The 19558-nt window shown below is 36.8% G+C and overlaps 2 protein-coding genes across 2 annotated transcripts; one reads left to right on the top strand and one right to left on the bottom strand.

Moving 5' to 3' along the window:
- Positions 1–9253: 9253 nt before the first annotated feature.
- On the top strand, positions 9254–12092 carry LOC125476630. The gene is made up of 2 exons (XM_048582928.1): positions 9254–11007; positions 11098–12092. The coding sequence occupies exons 1-2, from the start codon at positions 10645–10647 to the stop codon at positions 11716–11718; spliced, it is 984 nt and encodes a 327-aa protein (XP_048438885.1). The 5' UTR covers positions 9254–10644; the 3' UTR covers positions 11719–12092.
- Positions 12093–14128: 2036 nt separating this feature from the next.
- Positions 14129–18306, bottom strand: LOC125476943 (serine hydroxymethyltransferase 7-like). The gene is made up of 4 exons (XM_048583637.1): positions 17028–18306; positions 15806–16202; positions 14784–14885; positions 14129–14546 (listed from the first exon to the last, which is right to left on the bottom strand). The coding sequence occupies exons 1-4, from the start codon at positions 17976–17978 to the stop codon at positions 14326–14328; spliced, it is 1671 nt and encodes a 556-aa protein (XP_048439594.1). The 5' UTR covers positions 17979–18306; the 3' UTR covers positions 14129–14325.
- Positions 18307–19558: the final 1252 nt, after the last annotated feature.

Raw genomic sequence — 19558 nt, forward strand, 5'->3', positions numbered from 1 at the left:
ACTCACAGATTGTTTGATAGAATATCTTTCGGGCATAATTTAGTAGATCTTGACAAGTGATGCTCGACACACCGTGAGATAGACTTTGAAAGTTGTCAACAGATCATGGCAATTAACAAGCCCACCCTCGTGATCGACTATATGACTCAACGAAAAAGTTGTACAATTTTCGCACTGGTACCCCTCGAGGCTTGAGTCATGGATCGCCAGTGGCTATGGCGCATTGTATTAGAAAAACTCTCTTGCAACTAATATGTTGTCCCAATGGCATCACTAATAACGTAGATGATGTCATGTATTCAGATAGCACACCAGTTATCTAATAAATAGGTCTTATACAGTATCACCGATTGCAAGAGAGAATCTCGTATTATATATATCTTATCATTTGTTAAAAAATAATTAAAAAGAAACATATGTCGGTTGTTTTTGAAAACGATAACTACACTTTTTGTTCTTCTCCTATACACCCTTCTTTATTACTATCATAGCTACCAAATTATCAAAATTGTTTTTGGTTGAAAAAATGGTAGACCAATTTTTTCATTTCATCTCTGTGCAAATATTGAATCTCTCACATCAACTGAAAACAACTGCTTGATTTCATTTTTGTACTTTAGCAAAAATACATTAAGATACTGATCTCTGAGGAAGACGTGCACAATTTCATAGTACAAAATCTCATGACATCTATTAAATTAGTCCAATAACATGAGTCCTCTCCCTCCTCCAGAGGCAAGGCAGCTCTACTACTGAGATCCTGACAGACCAAATCCAAAATCAAAACCATCTTCTTTTTTTTCTTTTTTTTTTTTTCCTTTTTTTTCATAGATGCGATGCGACTCCTTTTGCGGCTCTAGGTCTAGGTCTACAAACACATTGGCCGGAAAGGCATCCGGAGCCTTCCTCCTAATCCATCAAATTTGGGGATCCGTACGATTGAAAAATGATCTAACTGCTACAAACAGAGACACACTTAAAAAGTTATAATAACTTTAGCCGTTGGATCATTTTTCAATGATCCGGATCTCCAAACTTAGTAGATTAAGAGGAAGAGATCTGGAAATGATCCCTTTCCACATTGGCCGACATTAATTACAGTAATTTACAGCCTTTTATAGTTCCAGGCTGCCAGCAATGATTTAAAGGTAAATTTACTCAATGACTTTTAGGTAACCATAGAATTTTACTCAATTGCTCTAACAAGCATAGAAGTATAAGCAATGCCTAAACCAATGTCCTTGTTCAAAATGATTATCGGCTTTCAACAATTATTGCATCTGATTATTCGATTGGATTCTCAAGTAGGAGAGCAACTTCGAATCACTGGTACATCATTATTGACTCATTGTAGTGTCTCATACTAATGAAACAACGTCATGTATAAATTTTTTATCTATACAATATTGTATGATTGATACAAAACGTTATAATGCTGATGTACTCGTGTATTGAAAGTTCTTTCGGAGGAGTAAAGTGCTAAGTAAAGGAATATGCATTGGCAATTGACAAGCATGCACTATAATTTGCCTGTGGCAGCATTAGGACACAAAGAAACTACAAGAATACTATACTAGTCTCTCCTTGTGTAATCAATTGCCAACTAGTGTTTGCCAATAATTATATTTAATGAGATATTTTGTAAAGTAAATTTCAAATATACTTTGAAGAAAGAAACATGCACAGATGCCTCTATTGCGAAAATGACATGTGGCTTTAAAATGATTAAAAATTCGCATACAGTTTTCGTAGATATATCATGTCATCGTCATATAATAATGTTACAGAGAAATATGATGTTCATTTCTGAGGACATGCAAGACTTTCCTTTAAAAGTGAACAATAGCATCAAAGATTAGTAAGGTTACTATATAAGGTTCATGATCTGAAAGTTTAATCTAAATTTGCATTATGTGGTTTAAACCTACACGTACGAAAGAGACAAACAAATTCAACCCCACCCTGCAGGAAATTATTGAAATGCATTGGATTGGGACTACAGGTTTCAAACCAATGACCTTCTAAAATTAGCTATAATGAAAGTTATATATATATATATATATATCATGTATTATGTATTATTGATAACATTGTTAATCACGTCTCTTATGCATGAATGTGAATTCACTATTATGCAAGTGAGTCTTATATGTATAAGAAATATGATTATGATTGAAAGGGTACTTACTAAATTTTCCACATACAGTTGGCTAAGAAGTTTTGGTGTTATTTCCTACTATGGCCCTTGATGTTACTTACATTTACTACCATCGTGATCAATTAAATTATTCAAAAATGTAAAATTGCTAAATATTAGTTTTGTTCTCTTGGTCACCTATTGATCAAAGATTTACGGTTATCTATTATTAAATTTAATATTATGAATTGAGATTAAAACATTAAAAGTACATCAAGTTATTTGCCATCTTTAATATCAAATCTAAAAATCATGTATTTTTTTATCATCTAATGACGAAAAGAACGTCTTTGACTTAATTATTGCAAGACTATAATGAGTTGGGTAAGGCACTCATGGTCAGAATAACAAGCACGTCGGCTATCAAAACATATATGCTTGATATCTCTACAAGCGTAATGCTAAGCACCATTGAGGTTGCAAACCATTAATTTGGCTCCATGTGGCATGCATCATGGTGTAGGACCTTATAGTAATAGAAAGCCTTCATGGAAAAAGAGCCACCTAGGAGCTCTCTTTTTGGAGAGAAATTATTTTAAAACTAATCTTGTTTTAGTGGCACTACCGATGACTTACGACGTAGATAATAGTCAAGTAATTAAAAAACACATTTATCGTTCGTTAGATAGTTGTTACATGATGTCATCGATTGCAAAAGAAAATTTCTCCTCTTTTAGAACTTGTAGGAAATAAAACCTATAAAATAAGCACTATTTTTAAATGTTCTAGCTAAGCTAGTTGATCCTTAACACACATTCACCTTGGTTGCAGAATTATGAAGATTTTTTGGAAGATTCCTCCTTTTAGGGTAAAGGGACGAATTAAAAGGCATAATCTCGTGAAGTGCGTTTTGCCCTACTTGAACCAAAAGGAAAAGAAAGATATATAGCCTGTTGCAACACTCTCACCAGCAATGTTGGTAAAGAAAAATGTCTATAAATCTAAAGTGAGATGAAGGGCAGGATTTTAACTATTTTTTACTTGGCCCCGTTCTTCAGTATCTATCATCATTTTAAGGAACCCCTGCTACTTTTTTTTATACAAGTAATTTCGGTGCAATGGTTTATCTGTCCTTAACTGAGCTGATTCCTACTGCTTTGTTTCTATAAAAAGGGTATCGTCCCTCTCTCTCTCTCTCTCCTCTCTCTCTGAGGTGTGCACTCGAGCACAAAGAAATCTTAACAAATACAGAGGAGAGAAGTCCTTTGTGAAGACCAATAGAGAGAGCATTTATATTGAGTGACAGCTTAGCACTCCAGATAGTAATAACAACCAAACTAATTAACAGAGTAACCAATAGTCTTTGTATAGTCCAACCACACTAATGATAATACATTCTATTGGATACAAATATATATCAGAAACTGCAGCAAACAGTATCCTTGTGTCATAATTAAGCGTATAATATGTCAATTTTGAATAGAATCATGAGTAAAATAAGCGTTTTAATTGTCGATCAGGTTAAACCATGATCATCTCGTCGTGTTTAAGGCCAAAAATGACTGTTTAGGCTTTCAAAAAAAGCGTTTTAATTTCCATAAATGCTGATTAATGTTGTTTTAATTACTAAAGTCATTTGAGTTGTTCAAAGCAGTTGTAATCCTTTATTTAAGTCATTGGATCCTTCAATCAATTATCAATTAATCAATCATCCTTTGGGATTACTCTCCAAAACTGATAGCTAGATTCCAGATTATCGTTCTTCAAGGATTTACGCTTATAATCCTTTTTAGCTTCGTGTGGCGTCACATATGCAGGTCCTCGTGGAATCCCAAATTGGGTGACCTTGTGCAAATTCTACCATATAAACTATGGCTTAAGATATATTAATGTTCGATATAAAAAAATTTAGGATGTTAATGATGAAAATAATAGAATAAGATTTATATATTTTGTATATGTGGCATTGAATAGGGAACTAGATCCCCTCTGTATCCAAATATATAGAGCCTGTTGAGCAAGGAATACAGGTTGTTGAAATTTGATCCAACAGCTACAATTATTATAACTTTTAGAGGGCCCCATGTTTGTAGTCATTTGATCAAATTTCAACAGCTCGGATCCCTTGCTTAGCAGACTTAGTTTTATTTGGTCCGAAGGGGATCTGTATATTTGGTCCGAATGGGATCTGTAGGGGATCCGGTTCCATTGAAGAGAAGGTCCCATGATTCTGCATGTTGAGTTTTGGACAAATTTATATTGTTCTTTCTTCTAATTTATTAAAACAAATTCCGAATTTGGTAGTATTCATCTTCATTTGAAAATAAGAGGTATTAGGTTCGAATCTCATGAATAGCGAATTTGCTACCCAATTAAGCTGCCAATTATGTAGGTTAGCCAAACTTTTTTTTTTAATGTAAAAATATCGACATACTAAAAAATAAAAAATCTCCGAATCTAATTAGGTCTTTGACCTTTTGATGGTAAAGTTCATCAGGTTGGCCGAGAACAAAAGAAAGTGGAAGCTTAAGAATATGATTATCATCCAGTTGTTTTGATTTAGCGCTGCCACATGTGGTAGTATGCTTAGAGAGATACTTTAACCTGCATTTGGTTTACCTTTTTACCAAATTGGAAGTGACCTGCCCATGTCTGGATAAGTGGAGCATCTTTTCCGCTGAAAGACCATAGTGGTCTTCCCAACTTTGTCTTCCTTTCAACTGATATACTTAAAATTTAATCTCAATTCCAAATGTATTTTTATCTTCACTCTCATCCAATATCCGATATCTAATTCAGGATCAAGAACGAAACAGAAGATGGGATAAAGGAGACTCTGAAAAGGGAACTAAAATACCAAAAAAATGTGGGACTGGTGGAATTTTTTTTTTTAAATTTTTTGAACAAATGATATTAGGGTTCGGCTAAGTCTCACAATGAGCTACCAATAATATGGTTCAAATTCGCCTTTGACGAGAATCAAACCTAAGACTTCTCACTTACAAGTGAAAAGAAACACAACTAGACTGTAATATAAAGTGATGGGAATGGTGGATTAGGGTTGAGATTTATTAAGGAAAAGAATCCTCGCCGGATCTTTTTCCTGGGGATCTGGGGGGATCCCTTGATCACGATTGTTCATCGTATATCGTGCAGTCAGAAATCATTTGAAATTTAAAATTTAAAATTAAATATAAATAGAATCTAACGAAAACTAACTGCATCAATGTACGATGAACGACCATGATCACGGGATCCCCCGGATCCCTAAGAAAAAATGATCCGGCGAGGATCCTTTTCCATTTAATAAAAACCTAAATTGAAAACATGAGGCATGGAGGTCCAAAATTCTAGAGTAAAGGCTTCAGGACGATAGTGTTGAGAGTATAAATCATACATTAGAAAAAAGAATAAACTTTATAAGGAGTTAGGTTACTACCCACTTTTTCAGTTGATTTTATAGTGGAACCTCAACTTTCTTTAGAAAACATCTTTGACTCTCAAAAACCCTGATGCCATGACAACCCAAAACCCTTGTACCATATCCTTTGAATTTGAATTAAAATCATTCGACTCATTCCTTTGTATCATTTTCATTGTTGAGAGGGCTCTGGACCATCCAGTTGCATCCATCTAATTAAGCTCATTAAGTGGAAAATGAAACATTCTTCTGTAGAGATCGACTTTTATTGGTATTATCATGATGGGGATGGAAGGGATGCTGCTTGACCAATCTAGCCATCAAGTGCGTTTACTTTCACCACCTCAATCTAAAACCCTAATTTTTTTTTTTTTCCAGCTGCAGGTATTTCTCTATCATATATTTTCTACTTATTTCTTTGTGATTCTTTTTCATCTAATTTATAAGGAAAGTTCATGTTTTACCATTAATAATCAAGCAAACCCCTCAACCTACGCACCATAACCTAAATCCAATACCTGCCCTTATTTTACTTGGCGATATCTGGATTCTTGGAAGTCCTTCTGTTTGGTTGGCAAGAATAGGAACTTCCTATACATACATCTGGTGGAGCTGGGTTTTTGTTGTTGTCCTTTTATTTTTTCTTATAATTATGAGATATGATGAGTGTTGCACAAGTATGCAGAGCGTGAAAAATGATGTACAGAAATCACTCTCCATAATTAGTTAAAGAGTCTCTTCCGAAACTTGATCGAAAGAAAGAGAGCTATATATGTTCTTCCTCCAACTATAACAACTGGTTCAGTTGGCAATGCAGGCGTTGCTATAACGGCGAGTACGGGTACAACATCCATGGGATGGGAATCAGTAAGTGAACAGTTCGATTATTAATTACTACTGACTTGACCAGGAAAAAAATACATTCCAATCTCATGGTATTCACTGTCAAACTGAAATGTCTCAAGAAAAATAATTTTGAATTTAAAATCAAAATTTGTACTAGCACAATTCAAGTTGGTAACCCATAAAGTTTAGTCTAAGCTTGTTGAGTTTTTTTATGCCAAACTAGTTCATACTGTGATTCCACAACAAACTATGTTGAAAATAAGATATTAAAGGGGGCGACAAAAACATCAAACAATAAAATTTTGCCTCTGTACTAAAAGAAATTAAATTTTTTAAACACAATTAGAGATTAAATGAGAATTATTTTTGAAAATAAATGAAGATTAAAGTAGAATAAAATAAAAGCGAGTCAAACAATCGCAGCACTAATTGGAGGATAAAAAGAAAAGAAAAAAAATTCGAAAACTCTCAAAACTTCTTTTTTTTTTTTTTGAACAAACAATATTATCTATACACTAAAGAGGAGGGGGTGAGCTTAGCCTCACAATGGACTAGCAAAAATATGATTCAAATTCATCTTTAGTGAGAATTAAACCTAAGACCTCTTACTTACAAGTGAAAATGAATATCACTAAACCGTAGTAAGAAAACTCTCTTAAAAGTGAAACTTTCTTAATTGTAATGTGGCGGAAAGTGCATGAAGAATCTCACTCTTAAGCAAATTTTCTCAGCATTTCTCAAGTATGGTAGTAGCGCCACATGTTGTATTTATTCCATGTGTTATATTATACACAAGCGACATGATTGATATGTTTTATTTGTACGTGATATAATAAAAGATACATACAAATATTTTAACTTCAATAGAATATCATCGTACACCATAAAATTACTAAAAAAATTGGATGGATAAGCAATGTATATCATATGTCATCACGTTTACCCTAGACCAAAATCTAGCGAGGTACGTACATCCATGTCAATTCCCTATAACACTGGTCCTAAGCTTCTACTTCACTTTCCAATGAAATCTCAAAAGACCAAACATCCTCATAAGATGTCGTATTTTTGTTTCCAAAAACACACGAGCACCCGAAAAATATAAAAACAAAGTAAAATGTCTCATACCCCCAACATAATATTAGATTTCCTGGTCCCCCCCGCACACCCAAAAACAACCCCCACATCAAGAAAAAAGAACCCCTTAAAAATAAATAAATAAATAATTAAAGATGAAATTAATATTAAATTTAAAGGAACTTATTCGTATTGTGCTTGGTAAGCCATAAACAAACATATACCTCACAACTTTAAACATATTTATAGTTGTAGATTGGATGAAGAAATTTTTATGTGTACTCGGACGTCAAAAGAAAACACTATATATTATTATAAATGTAAACGATAGAAATGATCAAACACGTAATGTACCGATTTGTATTTCAAATACACTAAACAATCTCTCGAGTGGATTGCAACACCCATGCAGTTTGATCATTTCAAACTAAGATTTACTTTCTTAGCCGTTGGATGGGTCCTTAAGGAGTACCAAATAAACGGCTGGGATTAAATTAAAGGGGCATGATTTATGAAGAAGCATCATCAATTTTTGTCACCAAGGGAAAAGAATGATTAGCAAAAACTATATATTAAAGGAAAATGTGGCCTAAAAAGACTAATTATTTATGCATGGTCAGAAGGGTTTACAAATTACAACACATTTACAAATTACAACACACATTACATATGCGAGGAACCTCATCATTCCATTTCCAAGTCCGGAATTTGAAGTCCCCCTCCTCTTTCAAAAAAATCAACAAAACAAGAAATATCTATGAAAAGCAAACCCCACAAATTTCAATAGATTAGAGGTGGATTAAGGAGCCAAGTCAGTAGCTCGAGGATGAAAAGGAGGAAGGAAGAAGCCAAACAACACTCAAATCAAAAGATTATTTAAAAAACTTACGCAGAACAAATTTATTATCACGTAACGTTATGAACGAATAATATATTACCATGTGTAACTTTCTCTTCATGTAGCATTTCATTATAAGACTCGACACCATGGTACCACTGAACCTGCTGCAACTCAACTTCACACACTTTATTTTGTAGAGGTGGATTGTCTGCCCTCCCATGTCTATACTCTCATCATCCCCTCCTGTTTGTATAGTCACGGTTAAGTTACGTCAACATTTTATATTCCTATTACTTTTTATTTTATTATTTCTATAAAAAAAAATTAATATAAAATGTTGACGTGGCTTAACCGTAACCACACATCACAGGAGGGCATAAGGAGAGTATGGAAATGGGAGGGTAGATAATCCACCTTCTTATTTTGTACAACCAACAAGATCCTCTCCGAATCTTTTTGGTGAGGATCTTATGGATCTATAAATCGTATCCGTTCATCGTACATTGTCCGATCAGTTTTTGTCAAGTACTGTTTATATTTATTTTTAAATAAAAATATTTAAAATAATTTCTGACCATACAATCTATGATGAATAGATACGATTTACGAATTCCTAAAATTCTTACAAAGAAGATCCGACGAGAATCCAGACTCTTTGTACAACAACATTTGGCCAAGGTGGGGCCGAGTAGAACCCAAATAGAATGGGTCTTACTTATTTGTCGTAGCTATCATACATATGACGTAAGTAGAGGGCACGGTATGACGTAATTAGAGTGTCCTACCAAAAAAATTCTCATAGTGCCTCCTCTCATGCATCTAAAATTGATGATAATGAGCATTTTTTTTTTTTTTTTTTTTTGGAACACTGATAATGAGCAATTGAATTTGAGCTCATGAAAATTTCTTTGTTCCTTTTGTTGTACGTCTCTCTCTCTCTCTCTCTCTCTCTCAATTCACAAATACACATATCTTCCTTTTTTGGGTATTTTTAGGCTAAGTTTTAATTTTTCACACATCCTTTCATCTGGGGCTGATTCGGATCAGGATCCCGTACCGAACTGGTAACCCGAATCTCAAACCAATTCATTTCTGGACGGGATCTCAAAACCGAAACTGAACCAAAATTATAGGATTCCCGAATAATTTTGGCGATTTTAGTATCGTTCGGGACAATTGTATAAATCCAAATTCCAAAAATCAATTGCAAAAATCAAATCCAAATTGCAAAAATTACAGAAACCCCAATTGCAGAAATCAAATCCTAGAAAAAACCCTAATTGCAGAAACCAAATCCAAATCCAAATCCTAGAACCCAATTTTCACACACCCTAGAAATCTAATTTTAATTCAAACAAAATTGCATCAACCGGAGAAAATTAGTTCCAACCAATCCGGTGCTGCTTTCGATTCTGATACTAGTGAGTTTGTGATTAGGGCCATCTCTTTCCTACTCCTTCCTGCTTGCTGGATATGCTGAACCTGATTTGCTTGTTGTTTGTATGGTGGCTGGAGCGAGATGAGAGGGTATGGTGAGGTGGTCGGAGTCGAGACTCGGACAAGGTAGTGGTGGTGGCTAGGTTCGAGATCCACTGACGGAGTGGTGGTGGTGGTGGTTAGGTTCGAGATCGACCGACAGAGTGGTGCTGGTGGCTGGGTTTGAGATCGACCGAAGGAGAATTAGAGACGGGGACTGACAGGCGAAGAAATAGGAGGAGTCGAGAGAACAGAGAGAGAGCAGTCGAGAGAGAGACAGTGAGAGTGAGGCCTAGAAAGGTTAGGGTTAATTATAAACGAACGGTTGAGATTAAATCTCAACCAAATCCAACGGTTTATAATAATTAAAACTATATATTTAATTATATATAAAAATTGTTCGGTTCGGTTCGGGATTTTCGAACGAAGGTAGGTTGAATACGAAAATCCGTACCAAAAGTTTCGGTTTCGGTTCGATATGGGTAACCGATCTGTTCGGGATTTGTCGGTTGGGAATTTTTCGGTTTGGGGTTGGGAATTTTTCGGTCGGGATCGGGAAGTTTAGGAATTTTTTTCCAGCCCAACATTCATCCCATTAAAACGATGAAAACGGCATCCTTTTCCCCTCCATAGGAAACACCCATCATTGCTCCCAACAACAATCGTTTTCAACCTTGGAAACCTGAGCTTCCTCTCCTTGTAAGATTCTCCCTCCTTGCCACAATCCCATTTCATTCCCTTTCCTTTCCATCCCTCAACTCCTTCCAATCCTCGCATCATTTAAATTCAAATAGCACCCTCTCTTTTTACTCCACGCACCAAAAGAAAAAGAAAACAAGCTAAAACATGGATGATCCTTCCTCCACCAACTCTGTCAATGGCTTCTATTCCTTTCTGGCTCGTGGGGTGGACGATCTCGAAAGGGTTTATCTTTCCAGCAACTTCATGTCAATCCAATTCCTTCAAGGGGCTCTTACCCTTCTTCGATCTTTCCACTCCCAGCTGACCCTTATTGTCCAAAGGCTCCATCTGCCTGTTGGGGACAAGTGGCTTGACGAGTACATGGACGAAAGCTCCAAGCTTTGGGAAGCCTGCCATGTCCTCAAATCCGCCGTCTCTGCTATGGAGAATTTCTGCACCTCCGGCCACACCATCACCTCCACCCTCCTCGACTCTCACCACCATCTCACTCCTCAGCTCTCCCGCCAGGTGGGTCTTCAATTCTGATCACAATCTTCAAACTTCTCTCAAAACTCGTATTAATTTTTTAAAGACTCATGCGTTCTGTCATGTCAGCAGGTGGTGCGCGCGATTTCTCGGTGGCGGCGGGAAGCGTTTGGATTGGAGGAAGAGAACAGAGCGCTGATGGAAACGAGAATCCAACCACTCTCACTGAAATTCGACGAAAGGATCGCCGTCGAATCGAAGCTTAATGGATTCAGCGGGTTCAGGGGAGTCCTGTACGCAATGAGAAACGTGAGCTCTCTGCTTCTCATGGTCTTGCTGTACGGACTGGTCTTCTGCTCGCCGGAGGACTCAACCTTTTGCAGGGAAGGAGACGACGACTACGAGGGCCGCATGATCTTCGGATCACCGTTCATGATATCGACGGCCAGACTGCAGCAGCGGGTGGCGGCGGAGATAGGGCAGATAAGCGAGAGGCCTGGGATTCTGGTGTGGGAGTTCAGGAGGTCGAAGGCGGCGATGGAGGAGCTGAGAGGTGAACTGGAGGAGAGGAAGGGCCCACAGGGAGGAGTGATGGATTGGGAGAGTGGGATTAGAGAGAGAGTGGAGAATTTGAGAGAGTGTTTTGGGGTGTTGACTTCTGGTTCTGAGAATATTGTGAGCCAACTTGATGATTTGTTTGATGAAATTGTTGAGGGGAGGAAGAAGCTCTTGGACTTTTGCAGTCACAGGTAAAAAAAATAAAAAATAAAAAATTTACGTAGCAGTAGGACAGGTATTTACATGTCCTCTTGTTTTTGGCATCTCATGTTTTTAGCAGTTGATATGGAGGTTGCTAAGTTTGTTGTAATAGTGTGCTTTTTTTTTTTTTTTTAACTCAAAGTTCGAATAGCTCATTCTGTAATTTAAACTAGATTATGATCGAATATTCTCATATCGAAAGAGGATAGAAAGTTACTGGTGGCATTTGTGCGTCAAGTCATTAGGTCAATGTGTACTTAAACGTGATCCTCTTTCACTAGATTAAGGTATTTGGAGAAACCCTGAACTCGGTCTTGTAAAATAGAATTCATTATTAATTATTATTATTATTATATTTAATTTTTGGCCAGTGTTGGATTGCCTAGTAAGAATTTTTCTTCATCGTACTGCATTTCAAATTCAAACTTCTACCACCTTTTTTTTTTTATAATGCAAATTAAAAATACGGTATCGTTATATTTTAAAAAAAATGGTGGTTATGAATGAATTCTAAATTCGTATATCACACGGCACGTTTTAGGTTCGATCCCTGACGTGTGTGAATCACACGATGATGGTTAGGAAGAGGCTAAAAGGCTTCCTCCCCCGGCCCGCCCCACCCCACAGAAGAGTGAACTATCATGACAAATCTATCATTTAATCCTTTTTTTTTTTAAGAAAAGAAAAAAAGAAATGCAATTATGGGTTGAGAAGACCTAGTCCTAAATCCAATTTTGAACTATATTTTATGCAAGTGCAAGTTCGTCAAAGAATTAATTTCAAAGAAGAAAAAGTGAAAGTAAAAACGGATTGGGTGAGCAAAAGAGGAAAAAGAAGGAATGGAAGCTTCTGTCATATTATCTTTTAGACTTAAATGCACAATCAAAATCCTATTTATTCAAACTTTTATTTGATAATATCCCATTAATTTATCAGAGTATATGATTCTTTTGGTCTGTTCTAAAAATAAATAAATAAAAAATAAATAAAAGGGAAAATTCTTTTGAAAATATCTCCCTTGTTGGGGTCTTGTTTGGCAATTCACTTTTTTCGGTACCTACAAACACTGAGTGTCCTTTCACAATTATTTGTTGGAGTTAATCTAGCAACTTAAAGTTAATGATCGGTGACAGTTGAACTTATCTAATAGTTAAAAAAATATCAGCACTCAGTGCCTGTAGATGCCCAAGAAAAATCGCTTTCATGAACTGCGAAAGAGTTGGTGCTTAGTTGTGAAAGAATGATGAAAAGGGCGGCTTGGGACTGTAGTCTGATTCCTTGGTTGCTTTAATGTCAAAAAAAGCACCTTGTTTTGATCCTCAGAAGCTTTTGTCTGATTCGGTTCACTTCCAAGTTCGAAAGCAATGGTGTTCATGATGAAACCTTCTCACCACATCATCTTCTTCCTCCACGTCTCTTCTTAACCCTTCTATCCCATCACGAGAAAAACTTACATTTCACGAATTAGTCACCGAATATATAATTGTATAAAACTAATCATGTATTTTCATGCAATTCTTTGAGTCTTTAGATATAAGTTTTTGGTGGTATAACTTTTTCATGAAAAAGATTTCGTACCAGTTAATCTCGTAATAAGTCAAGATAGAGACATAATTGTATACAACCGTCTTTCACGCAGATGATTTTCTTTCTTCCACCTTCTTTTGGGAATTTGGAGAAACATTACAAAATAAAGGGCAGAAAATTATGGGTCACTTTTCTTGTTTCTCAACCGTATCTCATGCTTCCTGTCCCTCGCCGGAAAAGAAATTCATGTCTTGCCTCCCTTGAAGGAGTCCATGGCAAGCAAAATCAATTAAATATTGTTGAAAGCAAAACAACTAAAATCAACAAAAAACCCACCATCCGTTACAATGAACCTTTTTCTTTTCCAAGATGACGATGTATTAAACTACTCTAATTCACCGAGTGAGAAATTAGGTCTTCAATGCAAAGAGACGGGCACACTGTCCTTGTCAATTAGCCTAAACCCACATATGCAATTATTATGATCATTTGAAAGAGGCAAAAAAATGTTGCCCATTGAAAGAACGGTGCAGCTTGATATTTCAGCTTCTTTACGAGGCATGACAAAAAGAACTGCAGAATGTTGAATACGACAAGCAAATGTGGTGTACGTAAAAGAGCAAAATGCTGCACACAAACTTTTGTTACATGAACTGCTGCACTAACTAGAGGCCCCTGGTCCGCGTAATACGCTTCTCGGGAACAAAAACCGAACGGACCCGTAGAGGTTCGGCATTGCCAACTAGACGAAGAACAATAGCTAACAAACGAGACCAAACTCGATACTTTTCGGTTACACATTCACATATATGCAGATTGTTAACAATTACTTCGCTATAATTTATACAGAAATCATAAAGAAATTGCCAGGCAGGGATGCGGGAACAAGGTCTACTTGTGAAAATCGGCAACATATTTTCTGGTATTCCTCAGTAATTTACACGAGATAATCGGAAAACAGAACAGGCGGTCAAAAAGTAAGGATCGTGTACGGTTACCACGAAAGCAAGGTGTAAGCCACAGAAGCAAGGATAACAAGCTGCACATGCATGAAAGCTGTCACGCGTTTGGACATCAATCATATCCTGGCATTTCAAACTGGTACGCAAATGTATCGACCCGATTTCTGAGCTCAACAATATCTTTGCTGTTCTGGAGACCTTGGATAAAATCTTTGTGACATGTTCCATGTTCCAGCTGGACAGAAGCAGTGATCTTAGCAGCCCTTACAAGAAAGTCTGCAATTGTTTCAAAATCCGCCTCCACACAACCTCTTGTAGTCATAGCAGGCGTACCTGAAAAAACGAAATTACGCCACAGGATAATAAAAAGAAAAACAAGCTGAGAGGCATGCAAGCCGAGTAATTAAATTCATCACATCACAAAGAGACAGGAGGAAAAACAGACGAGGATACACCGACTTTAAAAAAGAATGGGGAGATGGTTTGATCCTGATGTCCACATAATAAAAACTCAAGCGTAATCTGCAGCTTTCAGAAATAGATCAAATTCAAATGACAAAGGCTACTTACCAATTCTCACTCCCCGACGAGAAGGAGCACCATTATCACCAAATATAGCAGTTTTATTGAGAGTGATGTCGCACAACTCACAGACCTTTTCGAAGTTCTTACCTATATCATTTAAATTGTAAATAGGAAAGGGGTAAGATAGCAAAGTACAAAATTAGACCTTAAAATTACATAACATTGCAAGTTTAAGCAAAGTGAGAGAAAGAAAAAGAGGGGAGATTGGATGCGAAAATGTAGGCAAATGCTTTAAAATTGGAACAGCGAGAAAGAAGATTATATGAAAGATGTTTCTTAAACTATTGAAAAGATAAGACCTCCCACTATCATCCACATTTGGGAATAAACTAGCTAATAAATAGACTTGTACAGAAAGTGTGCGGAGTATCATGCACCCACAAAAATTTAAAGTATTTAGAGGTTCCCAGAGCATAAACATTCAAAATGGTGATCGATCAAATGTAGCTTCCCCTAACTAGCAGCTCTGCACACATTTCCTCTCTCTATGTTAAAATTATCAATGATCAGAAGTTCACTATTAATGTTTGCAAAAAACATATTTATGTTGTTCTTAAAGCAACTCACCTTCTGTTTGGCTTACAAAAGCAATCATGTAATAAAAAGGGAAAAGATGTAGGGCAAACAGATCACACATGCTGCAAAAAACTTGAGCAGCAGAGTGGCCTTGAAGCCCCCAAAGCAACCCCCTTTTAAGAAAGAAGTCAGGTTGTTAATGTGAGCCCAACGCACTAACGTGCGCCACGAATAAACCTCTCCCGTGGAATACCACGCCGCCTCTTCCTTAAGAGAGAAGCGCCCGGCCTCGGGCATGTTTTTGCTTATAAAAGCAATCATGTAATGCCAACATGAAAGGGTATGTAAACTTGAATTTTGACCTAACTATAAAAAACCAATCGGATTAAAATGATAACAAAACTGGAAAGTTAAACAGTAGATGTTCCTCTACATGGAAATATAATTTCATAATCCTAGTTGTAAATTGGACTTGGCTAACACTATAATACCTGTTATACCAGTCAGATCCCAAAGCAGCAAGTGATTATCAGTACCCCCAGTAACCAATCTGCATCCTCTTCTTAACAAAGCATTAGCCAAGGCTTGTGCATTTCTCTTCACCTGGTTCATGTAAGATTTATACTCTGGAGTGGCTACTTGTTTTAAGGCAATGGCAAGAGCAGCAATATAATTGTTGTGAGGACCACCTTGTAGGGAGGGGAAAACAGCGAAGTTTATCTTTTCCTCGAAATCATAATTGTTACTACCGTCATTAGTATGATGTACACCTTGCTTCCTTAATTTTGTGCCTTTCCTGTAAAAAATAATACCTCCCCTAGGACCCCGGAGACTTTTGTGCGTTGTTGACGTAACAACATCACAATAATCAAATGGGCTTGCACATTCCTGTAATGAACAGTAGCGGGTATGTAAGAAACAGATTGCAGATACTCCTTTTTTCAACCAATATGAGTATGGCCTATTAAATAGCTAAATCCCACCTTAAGCTACAAACAGATAATCCATACAAGAGGTGAACAGTGGAAGGTAAGTCATTCTAAACAAGTATTACAAATCAATATTGGAAGGCTAACCAACATAACAAAGAAACGAGTTTCACAAACAGCATTAACGGTGTCCTCATCTATCCTAAGGGATTAAAAAATTTATGAAGTATTATACTTTCTCAATAAATCAGATCACAGCACTAGAGCATTCATGTCATTTCATAACATAATATAATTCGGACATTTTCTCAAATGAGGAACAGTTGCGATGCATAAAAAACATCAAGTTGAAGAATGCACAAAATGAGACACGAGAACCAAGAATCATGGAACACAATGCATTATGAAAAACAGGAAACCAGTTTCTAACCTAAAGCATGAAATACTGTGGAGCAGGCACCTTCAAGAATTTTATGTCCTTTGAAACGGAAATTTGACACCCATAAAGAAAACCAGCAGTTATCTAATATATTAGAAAGTCAACATAAAGTCCACTAGACCGCCATATGGCAACCAAAAGAATTACTTGCATGTTATTAACTTATTATACTACTGTTTATGAATAAACAGCTCAACCATTATACTTAATGATAAAATACCGTTTATACCAGTTTCTAACCAAGAGATCGTGATATGCTATGAAGCAATAATAACAATAATAGCTAACGAATGAAACTTCACAAACTAAATAAAGGAGCTAGAGTTCAGATATCAAATTTCAAACCTTGGCTGCCACAAGACCACTGATATGAGCCATGTCACACATCAACACAGCTCCGCATTTATCCGCAACATGCCTAAACCTGGCATAATCCCACTCCCGGGGGTACGAACTCCCACCGCAAATAAGTATCTTGGGTCGATAATCAACCGCCCTCTCCTCAAGCTTATCATAATCAATGTACCCCGTTTGTGGGTTCACCTTATAAGGGAAACTATCAAAGAATATTGAGGCAGCCGAAACCTTCTTTCCACCAGGAATATAATACCCATGACTCATATGCCCTCCCGAAGGCGAATCCAATCCCATAATTCTATCATTTGGGAGCAAAAGACCGGTGTAGACTGCGAAATTCGCAGAGGTACATGAATAAGGCTGGACATTGACACCCCATTTCTCTGGATCAAGACCAAAAGCCGCCAATGCGCGTTCATGACAAAGAAATTCAATCTGATCAATATGCTGATTGCCCGTGTAGTACCTCGCCCCGGGCATACCCTCCGAGTACTTATTCGTCAAGTGACTGCCCAGAGCTTCCATCACAGCTCTGCACACGAAATTCTCAGAAGCAACCAATTCAATACCTTTGACCTGCCGATGCTTCTCCTTCTCCATAATTTCATGGACCTCCGGGTCCGCAACCGAAAGGGGCTGGTTCCCCCAAGACCGAACCGCAGCCCGCCTCGCCTCCAGCCCCGCTGATTCCACCGCCAAGCACTTTGACGGGTTTGGGTTCGGAGTGAACCCGTCCCGTTGCCTTTTCAGGCAGATTGAGTGCCCTAAGAGGTTGAATTTCTCGTCCTCTTCGCGATCATCCCCATTCTCAACCCTAATTTTATCTTCTTTTTGGTCGAGCAATTGCAGCGGAACGGATTGGTTTGAATTCGACGTGCTCGGACTCTGATGCGAGCTAAACCCTAGAGATAGGCCCGGCTGAGCCTCCGCGAACCTCATAACAACCGCAAAATCCCCAAAATTCTCAAATTTTCCGGATCAAAATTGGAACACAAAATTGCTAAGGAGTGTCGATATGCTATTGATACTATCGAAATTAGGTGCAGCAGCAGCAACAGTAGCATCGACAGCAGCGTCTGAAGAAGCTACAGCGACAGATACGAACCGTCGATGATTGGGCAGTCGTCGCTGATGAAGAAGCAGAGGTTTCCATGCACAAACCCTAAAAGCTTGTGAGAGATTGGCAAGCAAGTTGAGAGAGAGAGAGAGAGAGAGAGAGAGAGAGAGAGAGAGAGGAGCTTTTGTGTATATATGGAAATGAAGTGGCGTAAAAACAGTTGCGAATCGTTGTGTAATTCAATTAATTGGCTCGGGAGGATGAACCTGGACGGAGAAACAAGAAGGGTCTGACCTGTTTTCACTATTGTCCCTCGTCATTTTTATTTTGACGATTTCAGCCGTGCAATTTTGTTTTCTGGCAATGAAGTCCAACATATATAACATAAACATAGCTAAAATAGACGAATTCTTAAAAGGCATGCTTAACAATCAAACGAGAGGAACTACAGTTTAGTGATATTTTTTTTTCATTTGTAAGTGAAAAGTTTTAAGTTCAATTCTTACCAAAGGCGAATTTGAATCATATTATTGTTAGCTCATTGTGAGGCTAAACTCATCACATCCTCATAGTTTAGATGATATCGTTTGTTTAAACAAAAATAACAATCAAAGGAATGAAAAACTAGCAACTTAGTAATACGGTTTAGTAGTATTTCTCTTTATTTGTAAGTGAGAAGTCTTAGGTTTGATTCTCGCCAAAAGCAAAGTTGAATCACATTATTATGGCTGCCTGAGTGTGAGACTTAATTCGCTTCGTCACCCCTTAATGTAAATGCTATCATTTATTGGGAAAAAAAAATGACAAAATAAGTAGAGCTCTTGATTTTAGGTACAACTTACCTAAAATTTGAAGGTATGAGCCTATAGATAGGCCCGGTCCAGGCCCAATGTGGACAAGGCAACCGTTCGGGGCTCAAAAAAATTGGGGGCATCAAAATTATTGAAGTTATATATTTATATATGTTTTTATAAGAGTATAAATTTATAAAATTTGGTTTAGTGACAAAGAAATTTAACTAGAACTAGTGGTTTTGTTGTTTAAAATGAATGAAGAAGTCTTAAGTTCAAAACACCATGTGTGCTTATTTACATTCCAATTTTTACAAATTTCTTTTCATAATAGTATAAATTTATAAAATTTGGCTAAATGATCAAGAAGTTTAATTAGAAGCAATGGTTTTTGCTGTTTAAAATTAATGAGAGGTCTTAAGTTCAAAATGATATGTGCATGTTTATTTTTTTCAATTTTTACAAATTTTTGTTTGGCAATTAATTTATTTACTAACTAGTAGATTACTTATACATATCCTTAAAGACTCAAAAACATTAATATTTTTTTAGTCTTATATTGACGAGATTAGTAAATAAGAAAAAACAACTCACGATTTATATAAAAACACTTTAAAAGTTCAGATGGAAAACAAAACTCATATTCTATCTACTTGAAAGCCGAAGTTTTT

Source organism: the organism of the source record quoted next, unplaced genomic scaffold (genome assembly GCF_019419815.1).
Source record: "Pyrus x bretschneideri cultivar Hongxiangsu unplaced genomic scaffold, Pyrus_bretschneideri_v1 Contig2, whole genome shotgun sequence".
Lineage (NCBI taxonomy): Eukaryota > Viridiplantae > Streptophyta > Magnoliopsida > Rosales > Rosaceae > Pyrus > Pyrus x bretschneideri.